This window comes from Amblyomma maculatum, chromosome 9 (assembly GCF_055883805.1).
Source record: "Amblyomma maculatum isolate TAMU_Amacu chromosome 9, ASM5588380v1, whole genome shotgun sequence".
Lineage (NCBI taxonomy): Eukaryota > Metazoa > Arthropoda > Arachnida > Ixodida > Ixodidae > Amblyomma > Amblyomma maculatum.
This window is the reverse complement of record NC_139352.1, coordinates 93,929,079-93,948,336: the sequence shown is the minus strand read 5'-3', so window position 1 is coordinate 93,948,336 and position 19,258 is coordinate 93,929,079. Positions and strand designations below refer to the sequence as shown.

General features: G+C 46.7%; 1 protein-coding gene across 1 annotated transcript in view; it reads left to right on the top strand.

Moving 5' to 3' along the window:
- LOC146179759 (ATP-binding cassette sub-family C member 3-like) overlaps positions 1–18,801 on the top strand; it is an 84,560-nt gene extending 65,759 nt beyond the window's left edge. Inside the window, exons 19-21 of the mRNA XM_084579331.1 lie at positions 1,292–1,458; positions 14,278–14,472; positions 18,280–18,801. Of these exons, the coding sequence (XP_084435457.1) occupies positions 1,292–1,458; positions 14,278–14,472; positions 18,280–18,430 (513 nt within the window). The 3' untranslated portion in view covers positions 18,431–18,801. The remainder of the gene's footprint in view (positions 1–1,291; positions 1,459–14,277; positions 14,473–18,279) is intronic.
- The last annotated feature ends 457 nt before the right edge of the window (positions 18,802–19,258 follow it).

Genomic DNA, 19,258 nt, shown 5'->3' with positions numbered 1-19,258 from the left:
TTTACAAACGCACAAAAAAATTTCTCGACGTGAGAGAGATCAAGAAACGGAAACAATGGAAATATGCCACAGCAAGCCAATTTGTACATCTTATTCCTGAAAACCTAAGATCTAATGAGGGCTCGCAACGCCTAAACCTCATGCGTATGAGGTCTATTTCAAATGAAAAACGACAAAAAAACTTGTGTATGTACGAATCAAAATGAGTCATATCCTCTCAGCATTGTCTTCCTTGCTGCTTTGAACATTATAGCTAGGATATATCAAAACGGGGCACCATTTATTTATTCTCCAGCACTATTATCACAATTGCACGATGAATATTAAGCGATCGACTCAAGGTCTCAGTATTAAACACAACTAGAGCAACGGGGTCATTAGTTTCGTCAGCGAGGATGTGCCTCTGGTACTTCGAAATTCAAAGCGTATGTTTGGGCTTTCAGGTACTGCCTCCCTGCCTCCCAGTGTCATTTCGCAGAACAAAACGTAGCCCTCCACTATGGCTCCTCTTTCTCTCCTTTCACTTTAATTCCCACTTTCCTCCCTTCCCTTATGGCGCGGTTCAGGTGTCCACAGACACAAGTGTGACAGATACAGCGCCTTTCCCTTCCTGTGAACCAAATATTATTATGAACTTCGCTCCTTGTTTCGTTGCTCATTTGACGCATAAATGTTTCTAATAATGATATTTATAAACTGGGCTCGTATTTCTTGTGCAGAAATAAAGCATTCCAAATAATTAGCCTGCATCACATACACGGGTTCACATCGCAAAGAGGCAAATCCAAATTTTGTATAATAAAAAATGTAAAATTACACGCACAATTTTTCATTGAAATATTGTGCACAGTTAGTATAGAACAAACATAGTTTAGATAGTGTTACCATATGTGTGGTTAAAAACATGAATATTTTTTCAATTCGTATTCAAGGCTTATTTCGAAATTATTAAAGTGAAACGTGCCCGTCATTCTGCCAGACGAGATAGTGTAATAGGACATATTTTATCTTATTTTAACGCAACATGGAGTTGCGCTTCCTTAAAGAACCACTAAATCAAGGCTCATCTCGGAAGTGCGTGTCTAAATTTCCCGCCAGAATAAAAAGGAAAAAATTTAGTGAGCTCTGAGCGTCAGATGGTTTATAACTGTTTTTGTACATTTCATCACAGTTTTTCAACGCATATTTTGAGTAGGGCTACTACGCACCTAGCACAAGCATTCTTAGTCCACTGACGCAGTGTTTCGTGTTTAAAGCATGCTTTGAAGCACTAGCCCCGTTCAACTTCCAGGACCCAAGCCTGGTACGAGGAACTTTGCGAATGAACCTGGATCCGACTAATTCCCACTCGGACAAAGAGATCTGGCAGGCACTGGAACAGTCCTACCTCACGAAGATGGTCTCCAGTGACTCCAAAGGCCTGCTGCTCGAAGTAACGGATGGCGGGGGCAATCTCAGGTAGGCTGAAGTTTTAGTAACTTGTTTTGGCGTCTCTTTTACCTTTGTCAGTATGCGAGTCATTCATTTCTTTTTTTAAATAATTAAAGTTTTTAATTTCTTTTAATGCCAGATAGTTCATAGTAGCGACGTGCGATTTTCAACCTTCGTATGTCATGACGTTACTGCACTTTCATTTATGATAACTTGTATTTAATAGCATTCTAGTCTAAACGTTCGAGTGGCGGCCAGCTGGCCTTTTTTGCACAATGCGCAGCAAGCTTGTCCCATGAAATGTATTGGTGAATACAAAATGCTTAATTTCGTTCGTGTGCTTGCCAGGCTGACTTAGGGGCCAAACGAAGGCGAACCGAATCAGGAAATGAAGGTGAACATAAAATAAAAATAAAAAAAGAACATTCCGTCTGCACAGCGGGTCCAACGCATGTCGCGGGAACAACAGATGTGGGAACAGATGAGCCGTCCCGATTTCGCGGATCGCGGCGCGTTGTAGGTCATGGTTGGTGCTACAGTACGAGAGGCGCAAGCACTTTCCTTGTGACGGCCGAACGAAGCGAGAGCACCGAGCTTGTTTTGGTAGAGCATCCAGCTCGCTTTCGGGAGGTACCAGGTTCGATACCTTGTGCCGCCGTGGAAGCCACGGGTTTCCAACGGGTGAAATATATCATCCGGCCTGGTGCTCAGCTCTTCTGGGGTGAAAAGCTGGGAAAAAGGGTCATCGACAAAGAGAGCTGCGCTCATGGTTTAGTGATTCGTTCCATCATCAGACAGTGATAAGTCAGCCTTTTGCAGCAGAAGCTCTCGTGGCTCTCGATGTTCTTTGTGAGGAAATTCATCTTCCAACAGTACCGGATGAGGGGTGTGCACTAAAAGGCATGCTGGGAGGCCTTTTAGTATCTCTGGCACATGCCTCAGGAGGCATGTGCCAGAGATGCTACAGGTAGTCGCTGGGACAGTCTGGCTGAGGGGTCTCCTGGCCAGGGTAGTCACAGCAGCTGGCTGCCTCGCTGTCCTCGTACCTCTTGCCGCATCTTTGGATTCTGCCAGCCATCCTCGCAAAAGTGAGGGCGCAGTCCAGGGTCCCGTTGGCCGTGGCTGCAGTAACAGCACGGCGAGCCAGCCATCCAGCCATTGCTGGCGCTCCGGGCAGAGGTCCTGAGGGCGGCCTCCCAATCTCCATGCAGGGGTGGGGGAGTGAGCTTAGAGAAGGGGTAACTTGGCACGCCCAAACCATGTGGTACAGCGTTGCCCACTCACCACGAGGTAGGCAGTCAGGGGAATAAAGGGAGGCGTACCAAGAGGTTTAGGAGAAATTGTGTAATAATGTTCGCCCCCTCGATGGGATGGTGCACGAGAGCTGACCACGTTTAGGGCTGCATGTGACACACAAAATGGTCGATCTCTACAAATACTTCAGCTTCTCGTTTTTCCTTATGGACTTGCATCTGTTTTGTGACATATTACGGCCAGAAATGCACTGCCGTTTGAAGAACATTATTTGATATTGATCGCCGATAATTGTGAGCAAATTGAGCTTTCGGTCGTCATGACTCACCGCAAATGTGAGCGGCTTTTAATGGCAAAGCATGATCCATATTTTTATCACCATGGCGATAGTTGTCAGAAAGTGAGAGATTTTGTTGCGTAGAAGCCCGCATTAATGTTACCTGAAGTATAAGTCCTCCGCGGTTCTTTGATAATGCGGGACATCTCTCGCTTGCGCATCGATTTTAAAAGGCATTTTCTTGCGACAAGTGGTCTGGAATCGCACTAACCATAAACGGCAGTGATACGCTGCACCGATATTCTTTTGTGAAAATTAATTTGTGGGCAAAGACAATGTTGAGGCGGGCTGTTTGCTATATATATATATATATATATATATATTAAACGACTGGTGCGAAGAAAACAGTGCCGAGCCATCCGTTACCAGCTAATCATCTTTCTCATTATTATTGCTAGCGCTCGCGAAAAAAAAAGCAGCAACAAATTTCACACATCCCTACAAGAAATGGAAAGCTTAGAACGGAGAACATACGGTGAGTTCGTCGCACGGATAACTGCTGCGGCACGGAACCTCCAAATAGAGTGAGAAGAATGCGCTTACTCAGGTCGCAGAGTTGCAAATTTGGTCGCCAGCCTTGTTAAATGGTCGGGGGCTGGTTCACATTCGAGCGATAGCCCTCAAATCATGCTGGATTGAAAAGGTGGCCTTGCATGGCCTACGCGTGTCAACACCTGGCGTGAAGAAATAAATATGTATTTGTCCCAGGGATAACGAACGAGTGTAAGCAACCAGAGACAGCGGAACACGTTATTTTTAGGTTAATGGGACATGAGATGTAACTGGGACGTCCTACTACGAACAATACATAAAGAATCCCACCAGACTATAATGATATATGTTTCAACACTAGGGTAAAAAGATACGCTCTATACATATTTAACTTGTTTATGCGTCTTGAGCTCCACGGTGTGTCGAAAACACGCAGGCGTTTAAGGCCTAATGCCTTTAACACTCTACGGTGTATACGTGCATATTTTGTTCAAAAACCTTTTGTCTATTCGATGGGAGCAGACTAATCCAACACTGTTGGCAGGACCTCTGAATTACATCCTGAAAATAACTGTATATCAGCTTCACATGGAACAGCTGAAGCTTAGCTGTGGCGTGCAATTAATCGTGATCTCTTGTTTTCAGGATACTTGCGAAAATAAAGGAAAGAAAAAAAAAAGCCGAGCTTTGCTTAGTCGATACCGATGCTGGCTCCCAACAAGATAATTGTGGGTTCCAAACCCATCTTAAATCTGAATGCCTTTTAATTTTTTCAGATAAAATGATTTTCTTAAGGGTGAACTACTTGAGAAAAATGGCGAATTTGTTTGCTATTAGTGATGAAATGTTATCCACTGTCCATACTTGGCATAACCTATGTTTCGGGTATTCAATAAGAGCATCGTAAGGTGCTTAAAATTTCCGCGTGGGTTGATCCGGTTGTGACGTCATGATACTGTGGACAAATCTGGATTTCTGCGGAAGGATTGAAGACGCCAACGCAACCACACGGGTTTCTGTGGTCAAAGGGATCTTCAACGAAAGGTTTGAAGGATCGTTCCACTCGTTGGGGAAAAAAAGAAACAGCATGATCGAGGGACACGTTGCACTCATATCCCTTGATCGCAGCAAACTATACACGGTATGCGATGGCTGTACACGTGATTGGCGAATGAATTTGTCCCATAACCAGCCGATGCTTTAAAATGAATTCATGGGGGATATTTGATGCAGGCATTTCAGGCACTTTGAGACTAACGCTATTGCAGTTGTAAGTGCGTATACATTTTGTGTGCGTGTGAGCCGGTATCTGGTCTCGACAATCACAAACGCCAATACTTCCTTTACATTGCGCCTACGTATTACGGACTCACAGAAATTAACGGCCTTCTCATTCCGTGAAGTTTAGGCACAGTAAAAGTGGAATAGAGTTAGGCAAAGGGCTAAATGAATTCAGTTGGTTTGCTTTCTCAATAAAAGAAGGCGCGGTAGCTGTCTCTGCGTAATTTTGAAAAGCTCTAGCTATTCGCACGGAATGAACACAAACACGAACACAAAGAAGCGCTGTTTCTTTAAATTAGCTGCCTCACTTATCAGTGAACACTTGCGCTTAAATGAGTGGCATACAATTAGAGGTATATATATCTTCGGTTCAAATCTCTCTCGCAAACTGCCCTGCTACGGTGGTGCAGTGGTTAGGACGCTTGATTCTGCGTCCGTGGATGCGGGATCGATTCTCGGGAGCGGCGGTAGCCTTGCGATAGATACGAAAAGCAAAGGCACCCGTGTGATGTGCGATGTCAGTGCACGTTAAAGAACCCCCGGTGGTCGAAAGTTAAGGAGCGCTCCACTATGGCGTCTTTCATAGCCTGGGTCGCTTTGCGACGTTACGCCCCATAAAACCAAACCATCTCTCACGGAAACTAGACTGAAACTTGACTAACAACTGAATGCTAAATAGGCAGCAACGTGACATGACACCACCCTGAAAATGGCAGAGAAAACAATTGCTTCACAATGATGATATTGTTACGGTACGCAGTGAAAGAGACGATGACGAAGTGCTGGGCCAGTGGAGAAAGACGACGCTGCAGCTACGTCTGGTTCTCCTGTGAGGGTGTCCCTGACGGTGAACTGTTGCAGCTACGACGTACCATCGCCTCCTAACATCTCGACGTGCCTCGTAACATCTTGGTGGAGGTGCTGGGTAAGACACCAATACCACAAGCTGGATCTCCGTAGTGGCCGCCAACTTGGTGCTAGCACTATGCAGTCCGACGCAGCTACAGCTCTACAGCGGCACAACCAGCGCCCACTGTCGTCGTTGCGCAGCCTCGTGATCCGGGAACCTTTTGCGGCACCGATGACATCGACGTTGAAGACTGGCTCGCTATGTACGAGCGAGTCAGTAAGCACAACCGATGGGACGCAACGTTGATGCTTGCAAATGTCATTTTCTACCTGGCTGGTACGGCGCGCGTCTGGTTCGAGACGCACGAAGAAGATCTAACATCCTGGGACATGTGCAAAGAGAAGCTTCGGGATCTCTTTGGCAAGCCGATCGGACGTGAGCTCGGCGCTAAAAAGGACCTGGCATCGCGAGCACAGTCGTCGACCGAATCATATCTGTCGTACATACAAGACGTACTAGCTCTAACAGGAGCTGTTGGCGGGCTAGTTGGTGAATGTCTACTGTAGTCATGGTGAAATGCGCAACACACACGGCACAAAAATAGGAGGGATACGTAGCACGGGACAAGCGCAAACTACCAACTATTTATTGAAGGAAAAAGGGAACAAATTTAAACTCTCGGCCACTCAAGCGTTCATAGCTCAATCGCTTGCCACCCCTCCGCCATCAGAATTCATGAATGACATGGCTCAGCACGTATGGCTAAACACCTTAAAACAAGGTTAACTAAAAATAACTGATAAGAACCTTAGCAAACGCAGTCAGTCATGAATGACATGGCTCAGCACGTATGGCTAAACACCTTAAAACAAGGTTAACTAAAAATAACTGATAAGAACCTTAGCGAACGCAGTCAGTCTTTCAACTGACTGCGTTTGCTAAGGTTCTTATCAGTTATTTTTAGTTAACCTTGTTTTAAGGTGTTCAGTCATACGTGCTGAGCCATGTCATTCATGAATTCTGATGGCGGAGGGGTGGTAAGCGATTGAGCTATGAACGCTTGAGTGGCCGAGAGTATAAATTTGTTCCCTTTTTCCTTCAATAAATAGTTGGTAGTTTGCGCTCGTCCCGTGTTACGTGTCCCTCTTACTTTTATGTCGCATGTGTTGCGCATTTCACCATGACTACGTACTAGCTCTATGCCGCAAAGTGAACAGCGCCATGCCCGACTGTGACAAGGTGGGCCACATCTTAAAGGGCATTGCCGACGACGCTTTTAACCTTCTATTTTGGAAAGATTGTACGACGGTCGACTCCGTCCTCGAGGTATGCCGGCGGTTTGAGCAAGCTAAACATCGTCGTATTGCTCCCCGCTTCCACAGCTTGCCAAACACAGTTGCTACGTCCTCGTGCAAAGATCTGCCAACACTGCAGCAGCCGTCCCATGAGCCAAACTTGATCAGAATCGTTCGCAGAGAGCTGGAGGCAATGGCCCCCGTCGCATTCACACCTCAGCCGGCAGATGCTACTATAGCACTGATCCAAGCTGCCGTTCGCCAAGAATTCGTGAACGTGGGCCTTAATGCGAGCGTGAGCCTCAGCTCTGGTCAGCCGTCCGCACAGCCATGTCCAGCCCACCGTTCCGGTGGCAGCTGCTGCGGCTCCGACTGCGCCCTTCCCGACGCGATACCCCGAATCTACCCGACGCTACCGCAACCCAGAAGAATGGCGGACCTTGGACAACCGACCCATATGCTTCAACTGCTCACGTGGCGGCCACATTTCTCGCCATTGCCGCAGCCATTGGGTTCCGCCACCTCGACCTCGCTACTATCATGATCGCAGCACCGCCTACGGACCACACCCAACCTCTCTCCGTGATACGCCCTCTCGTGACCTTAACCCGCCATCCCCGCGCATGTCCAGCCGATCGCCGTCTCCCCACACCCGCCATTCTCACTCGCCCTTACCTCACCGTTCCTCGTCCCCTCACTTCTCTGGCCCGCTCCCGGAAAACTGATCAATGCAGCTCCCGGAGGTGAAGCTGCATTGACGACCCGGCCCGAAAATCCTCTGCTGATCCTCGCTCATCGCCGCAATCTTCTAGATATCTGTGTAGATGGTCTGCCTGTTACCGCCCTCATTGACACTGGTGCCCAAATTTCCGTCCTCAGCTCTTCGTATCGCCGCCGACTCAAAAACGTTGTCACACCCGCCTCTTCATCAGCCGTTCGTGTCGCCGATGGAGGCGTCGCTGCCGTCGTGGGACTTTGCACTGCGCGCGTGAGCATTTGTGGTCGAAGTACCCCTGTGCTCTTCACTGTAATCGACCGCTGCCCCCACGATGTGATCCTCGGCATCGACTTTTTAACAACGCACTCTTCCCTGATTAATTGTTCAAGTGGCCTCCTTCGCTTAGACCTGCCTTTCTGCTCCGACCGCACAGATATCCAGCCACGCCTCTGCTCCGTCGAGTTTGTTCGTCTACCACCCGAAGCTGCCATGTATGTTCCTTTGGCCCCGTTTCCTGCTATTCCTGATGGTACATACGTCACTTGTCCAATCACCGATGTTGTTCTCCACCGTAACGTCATACTCCCTCACACTGTCCTGACCGTCACGGATAACAGAAACTATCTTCCCGTCCTTAACTTTAACCGCTGTGGCCAAGTTTTGCCCCAAGGCATTGCACTCGCTGACTTGCTTCTGTTGGCTGACTGCGAAGTTTCTGCCCTCAAGCCTGTGCCTCTGTCTGAACCCCCCGTATCAGCTTCTCGTTCGCCCCTTTTTTACTCCCATGATAGCACCGGATTCGACACCTCAGCAAGCCAGTGCTCTCTCCGACCTTTTGTTTAGCTACAGCGACATTTTTGATTTTGGGGACCGACCTTTGGCCTAGACATCTGTAGTTACCCATCGCATCAATACTGGTGATGCCAGCCCTATTCACAGAAGGCCTTATGGAGTCTCTCTTGCTGAGCGCCACGTGATACAGAAGGAGGCCGACAAGATGTTGACAAATAATATTATTGAGCCTTCCTGCAGTCCCTGGGCGTCTCCTGTCGTTTTAGTCAAAAAGAAAGATCAAACTTGGAGATTCTGTGTAGATTACCGCCACCTCAATCAGATCACTAAAAAAGACGTTTATCCGCTCCCGAGAATTGACGACGGCCTCGACTGCTTGCATGGTGCCAGCTATTTTTCCTCGATCGACATGCGTTCCGGCTACTGGCAAATAGCTGTCGACGAACGGGATCGAGAGAAAACCCCCATTTGTCACCCCTGACGGACTATACCAATTCAAGGTCATGCCATTTGGCCTCTGTAACGCTCCTGCGACCTTCGAGCGCATGACGGACTCGCTTCTTCGTGGCTTCAAGTGGACAACGTGCTTATGTTACTTAGATGACGTTGTCGCTTTCTCTCCCACGTTCATAAGTCACCTTGAACGGCTTTCTACGATACTGGCAGTCTTTCGCCGCGCCGGTCTTCAACTCAACGCAAAAAAATGCAGCTTCGGCCGCCGCCAGATCAAAATCCTGGGACATTTGGTTGACGAAAATGGTGTGCAGCCCGACCCTGATAAAGTTCGTGCAGTCCGCGAGTTCCCTACACCACGTAATACAAGTGATGTGCGAAGTTTTCTCGTGCTCTGCTCCTACTTCCGTCGCTTCATTCGGAACTTCACTGACCTAGCACGTCCCCTTACCTCCCTTTTGCAGAAAAACGTGAATTTCTCGTGGAGCCGTGAACAAGCTCAGGCCTTCACAACGCTCATTTCCGCGCTCACCGCTCCCCCTGTACTGGCGCACTTCGACCCGTCTGCGCCTACAGAACTGCGCACCGACGCTAGCGGACATGATATTGGCGCCATCCTTGCCCAGTGCCAGCACGGCCACTATCGTGTGATTGCCTATGCCAGCCGCCTTCTATCCCAGTCCGAGCATAATTATTCCATTACGGAGCGCGAATGCCTTGCACTTGTTTTGGCGTTGACTAAATTCCGCCCTTATTTGTTTGGGCGGCCCTTCAGCGTAGTGACGGACCATCATGCCTTGTGTTGGTTGTCATCACTTAAGGACCCTACTGGCCGCTTAGGTCGCTGGGCCTTGCGATTACAAGAATACACGTTTACTGTTGTGTACAAGTCAGGCCGCCTACATCAAGACGCCGACTGCTTGTCCCGCCACCCCGTTGACCCTCCTGAACTTTCTGACAATACTGCTGACGACTGCGTTTTGTCCATTTCGAACTTTCTCCACATCGGCGTCGAACAGAGTCGTGATCCTTCCCTGCGCCCCATTATTGATCACCTGCGCAACGACAGCACCGATCCGTCCATCAGTATGTTTGTGCTGCTCAATAACACATTATACCGACGCACTGTGCGCCCAGATGGTGTAGACCTTTTACTTGTTGTCATGACACATCTACGCTCTGCTGTTCTTGCGCACCTTCATGATGCACATCGGCGTCGAACAGAGTCGTGATCCTTCCCTGCGCCCCATTATTGATCACCTGCGCAACGACAGCACCGATCCGTCCATCAGTATGTTTGTGCTGCTCAATAACACATTATACCGACGCAATGTGCGCCCAGATGGTGTAGACGTTTTGCTTGTTGTCATGACACATCTACGCTCTGCTGTTCTTGCGCACCTTCATGATGCTCCTACAGCAGGGCACCTAGGAGTGTCCCGCACATACGACAATGTTCAACGGCGATTCTACTGGCCTGGCCTCTACCGCTCTGTTCGTCGCTACGTCGCCGCCTGTGAGCTGTGCCAGTGCAGGAAGACCCCGTCTCTTCACCCTAGTGGACCCCTGCAACCACTCGCAGTTCCAACTGGGCCCTTTTCTCGAGTTGGTCTCGACCTACTTGGGCCATTTCCCACATCCGCTTCAGGGAACAAATGGATTGCCGTAGCGACCGATTACACCACCCGGTATGCCATAACCAGAGCTATCCCCACCAGCTGTGCCTCTGACGTTGCAGACTTTATTTTGCATGACGTCATCTTGCTTCATGGTGCTCCTCGTCAACTGCTCACCGGTCGCGGTCACTGCTTCCTTTCTAAAGTTGTTAATGATCTGCGCTCATGCGCTGATGCGCTACGCGCAACAACTTCACAACGGCCTACCATCCACAAACGAACGGTCTTTCCGAGCGCCTTAATCGTACCCTGACCGATATGATGTCAATGTATGTTTCTGACCATCACCGTGACTGGGACATCTCTTTACCTTTCATAACATTCGCTTATAACTCCTCCCGGCATGATACCGCCGGATACTCTACCTTTTATCTACTGTTCGGCCACGACCCTCTACTTCCTTTCGACACCTTACTGCCTCTTGACGATTCCTCCTGCAGTTACGCTTGTGATGCCATCGCCTGCGCTGATGCCGCCCGTCATATTGCTGGAGACCGGCTTCGTGCGTCCCAGCGTTCTCAAAAGCACCGTTACGATCTCCAGCACCGTGACGCATACTACCCTCCTGGCTCCCTCGTACTCCTCTGGCTCCCTGCTCGACGTGTAGGCATGTGCGAGAAATTTCTGCCCCGCTAGTGGGCCCTTACCAGGTCTTGCGGCAACTTACCGACGTGACGTACGACATTATCCCTGTGAACCGCCACTCTCCTGCAAACCATCATCCAGAAGTCGGGCATGTCGCCCGTCTCAAACCTTATATCTCGCGCTCACCTGTTTAGTCTACGCACTGGGGCCGTGCTTCTTTCGCGGGGGGGGGGGGGGGGGTATTGTTACGGTACGCAGTGAAAGAGACGATGACGAAGTGCTGGGCCAGTGGAGAAAGACGACGCTGCAGCTACGTCTGGTTCTCCAGTGAGTGTGTCCCTGACGGTGAACTGTTGCGGCTACGACGTACCATCGCCTCCTAACATCTCGACGTGCCTCGTAACAATATGAAGTTATGTTCTTATTATTTCTAACACATGGTTGTCTACTCTCCATTACGACGACGTCGCTTCAACAGAACGAGCTGTATGCTTTATCGCGTGCACTTGTTTCGCTATAGATAATGTGGTTTATCACAGTCGTATTGGCAAATCAAAAACAAAAAACCTGCAACAGGAAGCCCCAAAACCCGCTCAAAACCGGTAAATGCAAACTTTTACTCCTTTAATTTCGTTTGTCTGTGAACAATGTAACCAATATTATAAAATATTACAGCACTTTTTTATTTTGGCTACAAACTGTGGTCTACGAAACTTTTGTTCTGAGGAATATACCGCTGCGTCGTGGAGATTGAAGAGATGGCACCGGCGATCTAAGGAGAAAACTCCGGTTTGGAATAAAACTTTTGTTGTGGCACGGAAAGAGCGGAACTTCAAGATACTGGAATTGCGATAAAACCACAGCTAGAGGGAAGTAGAAATCGAGCCCCTGACCACTGGGTCTTGAGTGGGACACGCTACAACTACAAGTGACTGAGGCCCCGTTCGCGGGGCTCGGTTAAAAGCGTTTTTATATCCATGTCAAGTGGTCTTTCACATATTGTCGTAGCTTAAGGCTGTATGCTAAAGCGTAGATGTGAGCGAGGAGGGCACGGATTGAGGGATTATGGATAAAGGTGGCAGAAAAATACGTTCAGATAACACCTGTACAGCAAGCACGCATTACCATCAACCAGTGCTTGAGAAGCAATGTTGATATCCTTTGTCAGCTAATATTACACAGTCTCCCGAGAACATTCGCTTCAGCCATATTTTCCTGCTAGTTGGGGAGTACTGGTAATCTGGCGATACTGGTGGAGTACTGCTAATACGTTGGGAGTACTGGTATACTGGTGGTTCAGCATATACAAAATAGATGCAGTATAGTGTTCTACGGAGTGCAGTAGTCACTATTTGAGTAAAGCTTGAAGCAATCAGATGTTAGGTTTTATTAGGACTTAGTACCCTCTATCAGCCCAACAATAATATCGTATATTCTCTTTTCTAAGCTCCTTTTGTGGCAACAGCATTGCTGTTCATATATAACATTTCGATAGCAACAGCAAGAAGAATGACTGTGCAGCCAGCGAAAAATTGTTAGCATGACTGTGCGTTTGAGCTTTGAGCTTGCATGCTAAAATATTTCCTAAACAGAAGCCCTACCTACAGTAAATGCTCCATTCCTCACACATGATTACGCATTCATGTGTCACCCGGCAAACTGAATGCAATTAGTGCCGTAATTTGCGTTTTCTTTAAATTTGTATATTCCTTATAGTGTAAGATACTGGTAGTAGACATCAACAAAACATTTTCAGGCGTAAAACTATGTTAACTTATATTATATTAGAACAAAACATTTACAACTTTCAGGCGTAAAACAATGTTAATTTATATTATATTAGAGATTCTTTCAGCATAAAAAAAAAAAAGAAAGGGGAGTGCACGTGACACATTCAGAACCATACTTAATCGAAAAAAGTTGGCTTGGTTTCGGTTTATGGGGTGTAACGTTCCAAAGCGACTCTGCCTATCAGAGAAGACATAGTTGAATCTCCTGAAATGCTGAAAATTTGGGGATCTTTAATGTGTGCTGACATCGAGCAGCACACGGGCGATTTTCTTTTCACCTCCATCAAAAAGTGACCACCGCGGCCGGGATTCGATCCCACATCGTCGGGTCCAGTATATCGAGTGCCTTAAACAATGTGTCACCTCGGCGGGGTGCACTCTGCGATAATTGCGCTCCTAAGTATTTCTGGGCCTCTAAATGGCGGAGTGGCATTAGGAGCAACATTTTCTCTTATAGCGCGTAGGGGAAAGACGCTTTGGAGCGTAGTCCTCTATTATAGCGCGAATATTCCTCACTGGGCTAGGTAGCCTTGTATTTCGTAGTGCTGAAAACAGCTTCTAAGGATTATAGAGGACTGACCAAAGCTTGACATTTCTTTCTGATTATTTTTCTCATTACAGCTCCAAGCCATGTAAGGGAAGCTAATTTCAAATATTTCATCAACCGTGCATCCAGATATAACTTTGTATAACCTACTGAAAAAAAAAAAAGGCTGAGTGAAGTAATCTTATGTTTTCTTATCATACACTGTCATACGTTAGCTTCCGTTTGTCCTATCGTAATCCATAAACACTCCTTAGTTCGATGATACCGCAGGTGTTTCAATAGGTTTGCACTCCTTATATGCAGAGGCATGCACGAATATGGAGCAATCGTAAAACCCACCTTATGAAATTCTGCAATTTTTCAATGAGATTGAGCAGGGCTTACGACCTAGGTGTGCTATTAAGGAGGGATAAATAAACAAATGTAAGCATATTCTGCTCGCTCATGTGTTGGCACCTCTTGCTCTAGCACCTGTGGGTTTAGTACTTGCACATGTTACCGCATAACGTAGTATAATCTACTGGAAAAGAACGGCATATTGAGACAACCTCATGTATGTTTTATAACACATCTTCCTAAATATATAATTCAGATGGTATACATTGTCATACAGATATTGTACAAAACGAATGAAAAGGTAGACGTTTTATGACATTGGGATAATGCGTGTGCGGCATTAGATGATATGAAGTTTTTTTCGCAAGAGCACTCCAGAACCAAGTAAACATTTTTATGTTTGAGGTAATACATATGCTCTTCTGGACGTTCCATCGCAGTGTAGGCCAGCGACAGCTCGTGTGCCTGGTCCGAGCTCTGCTTCGCGGAACGAGGATCCTCCTCCTGGACGAGGCTACGTCACAGATGGACGGCGACACAGACCGCCTTATCCAGACTGCGCTTAGGAGGGCGTTCGCGAAGTGCACCCTGTTCACCATCGCCCACCGCATTCACACAGTCCTCGACTACGATCGGTAAGCTTGGAACTTAAACCACTATGCGTTCATTGTGAAGAAAAGCATAAGAGGCAGAGAAGACAAGAAAGAGGAAAGGCGGCTGGAAAGAGGAAACAATTATAGATGATCCTGCTCCGGGTCATCGCCGCAAATAGATGAGTTGAGGCTGACTGGTTAAGCGGGAAAAGCAACCGCTGTGCCATGCTGCACTGGAAGAAAACGAATGAAGACAGGAATACAAAGATGAGAAGGAAATAATAGCAAAAGGGCAAAAGTTGTGAGTAGGCGAAAACCACGCTAGAAAGTCACAGTTTCTCGTGCAGGTCGTACAGGTCCGACAAAAAACGGAGTGCCTGTAGGTTTCCCCCACAGATGATTACCATGATCACCGTTCGATGATCTTCACCTTCGTCATCTGATGTGGGTTACGGTTCTCTAGTCATGTTGTAAGGCTTGTGTTATATACAAAAACTATAAAGGGTACATGACTAATCATAATGTCTTTTCATGTGCCAGTGCAGAGGCCCGACTATGAGAAGCACCCTACCGCTGTAATAGAATATAGTTTTGCGTAAGGTGAGCATAAAGGCCCGAATACATCACAGTTTTTGTGTCTCTGCTGTAGAAATGTGTTTGATGACGGCAGGGGATCAAGCTCGCGACATCGCCATCAATACTAGAGCGCCTTAGAGGCTCAGCCAAGGTGATGGGTACGCTAGGTAACTAGGAGTTCTTTCATAATAGTGACAGGAACCAGGTTAAGCCAAAATATGTTTGTTGGTATGACAATGTATAGTGCGTGTGGTCGTGAAGGCATTTAGTTAATCCGCAGCCACGTCTGAGTTTCGCATCCACACTTGAGTATAGCGCTCTACTTGAGTTACGACACTCCACATGCCATTGCGTTCCGCGGCAACTGAGTTAAACTGCGAAAGTGTCCTGACAGGGAATGCACATGCACATTGCAGCTATCATTACACGGAGTTTTCAATCAGCGGTTACTAAGACATCCATGTGGTCGTCAAAAGGGAGTTGATGAGCCGCCGTTATGACAAATAATTTTGGTTTGCAATGCTGAAAAAACGGCGGGGTTTTTAACATGTCTAAATACAGTGCTGGGAACGAGACGAAACACAAAGAACGGAGAAGCACAGACACAGGCGTCGTATCCTGTCGAAGGTGCGAACTCACAAAACATGGCAAGGACATCAGGTGGCACTATTTTGTTCGGGATGCAAAAGGAGAGTGGCCGGGACCGGCAGATCGCACTGGCCGCGAGGGAGATGCGAAGGTTAAGGTCCCAGGTAAAACAATTAACAGAGCCCGAAGAAAAAACAAATGAGGTTCACGAGAGTGAGGTGTCGGGCCAGCTGGTATTGTATATGAAAATAACAGCGCTGGAAACGAGACGAAACAAGAAGAACGAAGAAACACAGACACAGGCGCTTCTTTGTTCTTCGTCTCGTCTCTTTCCCAGCGCTGTTATTTAGATATGCAATACCAACTAGCCCGACTCTGTTGCGATTGAAAGAAGAATGAAAAGAAAATGCAGGGGCCTGCTACTGGCTCTGTAGCTGAGCCACCTCCGCTGCCTCGTGCGGACAGAAGAGAAAATATAGAAGAAAAAGAAGAGGGAGCGAAAACCGCGCCCCGCCACAGTCGTCATCTACCACCTAAGCGGTAGCGGATGCAATGACGGCCTACATTTTTTTAATTGGTTCACAGGAAGGAAACGGCGCAGTATCTGTCACACTTGTTTCTGTGCACACCTGCACCACGCGGTAAGGGAAGGGAGGAAGGTGGGAGCGAAAGTGGATAGAGAGAAAGAGGAGCCGCAGTGGAGGTCTACGGAGTAATGTCGACCACCTGGGGATCTTTAACGTGCGCTGACATCGCACAGCCACGGACGCCTCTTCGTTTCGCCTCCATCGAAACGCAGCCGCCGTGGTCGGGATCGAACCCGTGTGCTCCGGCACAGTAGTCGGGCGTCTTACAACTGCACCATCCAGGCGGGGATGATGGCCTACAATAGATAAACATTCGGTGGCAGGATAGCCCCTGCGTCATGCGGTGGTGACCTACCTATCCCAGCCCCATCAGGGCCAGGAGCTGACCGCTCCAATGAACACCTCACTCTCGTTTTAACACGGCTGAACCTAGTGCTAGAGCGAAAGCTGCGAGCGTTGCAGTGACAGCCTCTATAACACTAACTTTTCAATAATAATAATAATAATAATAATAATAATAATAATAATAATAATAATAATAATAATAATAATAATAATAATAATAATAATAATAATAATAATAATAATAGTAATAGTAATAATAATATGAATAATAATAATAAATATAATATTAATAATAATAATAATAATAATAATAATAATAATAATAATAATAATAAATGGTTCACAGGAAGGGAAAGACGCAGTATCTGTCACACTTGGCCTGTGGAAACCTGAACCGCGCCGTAAGGGAAGCTGATTGATTTACAGGAAGGGAAAGGCGCGGAAACTGTCTCAATGTGTTTCTGTGGACACCTCAACTGCGCCGTAAGGGAAGGGAGGAAGGTGCGAGTGAAACTGGAAAGAAAGATTTGGTTTGGTTTGTGGGGTTTAACGTCCCAAAGCAAGTCAGGCTAGTGGAGGACTCCGGAAATTTCGACCACGTAGGGTTCTTCAAAGTGCACTGACATTGCACAGCACTAGGGCAATCGCCCGTGTGCTGTGCGATGTCAGTTGCGCAACGTTGCACAGTTAGACGCAAAAATCAATTTGTGCCCTGTAAGGAAGGTGTTGTTTATTCCATTTCGCTTTCTTGCGGGAAACAATATATCGGGCAGACGGGACGTTGCCTCAATGAACGCCTCAAAGAGCATCACTACAATGTGCAAGAAGAAGTGAAAAGGCACCTCGGCATTCACTGCAGGGACTGTGATAATTGCACGCCACAATTCGAACATACGCGAATGATAAACACCGCAATCATCTAATCCGTGACATTCTAGAATCCGTTGAAATCGCGAGGGTAGATGATGATTGTGTTAATAGTGCTTTGGTGGCTCTAACAGCGAAGGAATTGAGGTTTCTGAACGCAAGGCAATGACGCCGCTGTTGTCATCCGCAGCTGGAGATATTATGTATCTATGTATATCAGTGTCATTACGTTTTCTTTTGTTGATTGTTCCCAGTATATATTTTCGTGGCACAAGCAATAAAGCATCAGTTGAAAGTCAGCGCTCGTTTGTGCACTTCTTATCTCCTCGTTTTCTTTGCGCTGTTTACCCTCAATGGATTACCAACTTGCCGAAGCGTCTGTTTTAGCCTGTAAAAGGTAAATGCTTCCAACGTGATGTACTTGTAATGAAATGATGTAATGAAAGAAATAACGTGATCCTCGAGAGCTATTAGTTTTTTCCCATCTCTACACTAATTATATACAAGCACTGAACGCTGATTGCGAATTGAAGTCTAATTGCAGTTGCGCGAATGTATTTAAACGAATTGGAAAGCAAAAAGAAAACGCAGCAACAAAATCGTTGAAAGGAAACAAAAGAAAACTGTTCCGCAGCTACGACAATGGGAGGAAGCCTTTGCGTAGAAGTGCATGCTTGTTTTCTTAACACGTTACTTGGCGTAAAGTTTATGTCAGCGCCTTATTGGCACGGTTTTTAACCTTCTCCAATCATCACTCACTCTGCATTATCACAAAATTTGTGCATAGGCGCTTCACTTTTGTCCGTCCAGTAAAACTTATACAATTCTTCGTTTAGCAGTTATTCGTTTCCATTCATTTACTGCATGCTTATGCATCTGATTTCAGGATACTTGTGATGGAAGACGGCAGAGTCAGGGAGTTCGACACCGTGCAGACGCTGCTGTCTGACGCATCGTCCCTGTTCTACAGCATGGCCATTGAAGCTGGAATTAACAGTCGACGAAATCAGGTCGAATCCCTCATCACCGCTTTGTAGCAGATGCTTCCTTCGACGCACTGCGAGTCATCAGCGTGATGAATTACTCTCATGATGAGAAGCCTGTGGCGGCATCAAATTTAAACACACACAACGAATACAGATAAAATCAAGTTGCCCATCTGGCGCCCACGGGGTGCCAGGCGATATTTCGGATGTCTGGCTTTTTGTTGCGCAGATCAGCCCATTGTTATTTATCTTGAAATTATTTGTGTGGCTGTTGCTCGTTGTTTGTACTTTTTGTTGTACTAATTTTGTTCATATTTTCAAACACATAGCGCTCCACCGTTCTCGTTTTCTTGCAGGATGATAATTATTGCTGTGCTCGATTGCTGTTATTTGCAGGATTTTAAAAGGCTACGTTCGAACTGGATGTTTCTGGACATCATCAATAAACGTCTCACTTTTTGTCGAACTACTTACTTAAAGAGACATCCTTGTTTAGGCCAGAAACTCTGGCCAGAAGCCCTAGATTATTTACATTTCCCGATACCCACGAAACACATAACGTCTAATAAACTTCTTTAAACAGCTCTGGAAGGCTACAAATATCTTGTTCTACAACAAAACGTCTCACAGACGTCGACAGAAAGAAGTTTCCTGGAAAACTTCTTTAGCACGTCTATACTAAGACGCCTTTTCAAAGACATCTCAGATATGTTTTTTGGAGACATCAATTAGATATTTTTCCAAAGTCCTCTCAGCGATGTTTATTCAGAAACTTTTCACAAATACTATTGTAGAAAGGGTTTACTAACTTCTAAACCGCAACGTCCGCAAAAAAATACTCCATGTTCCACCTGTTCACAATGTTGAATCCCTATTCAA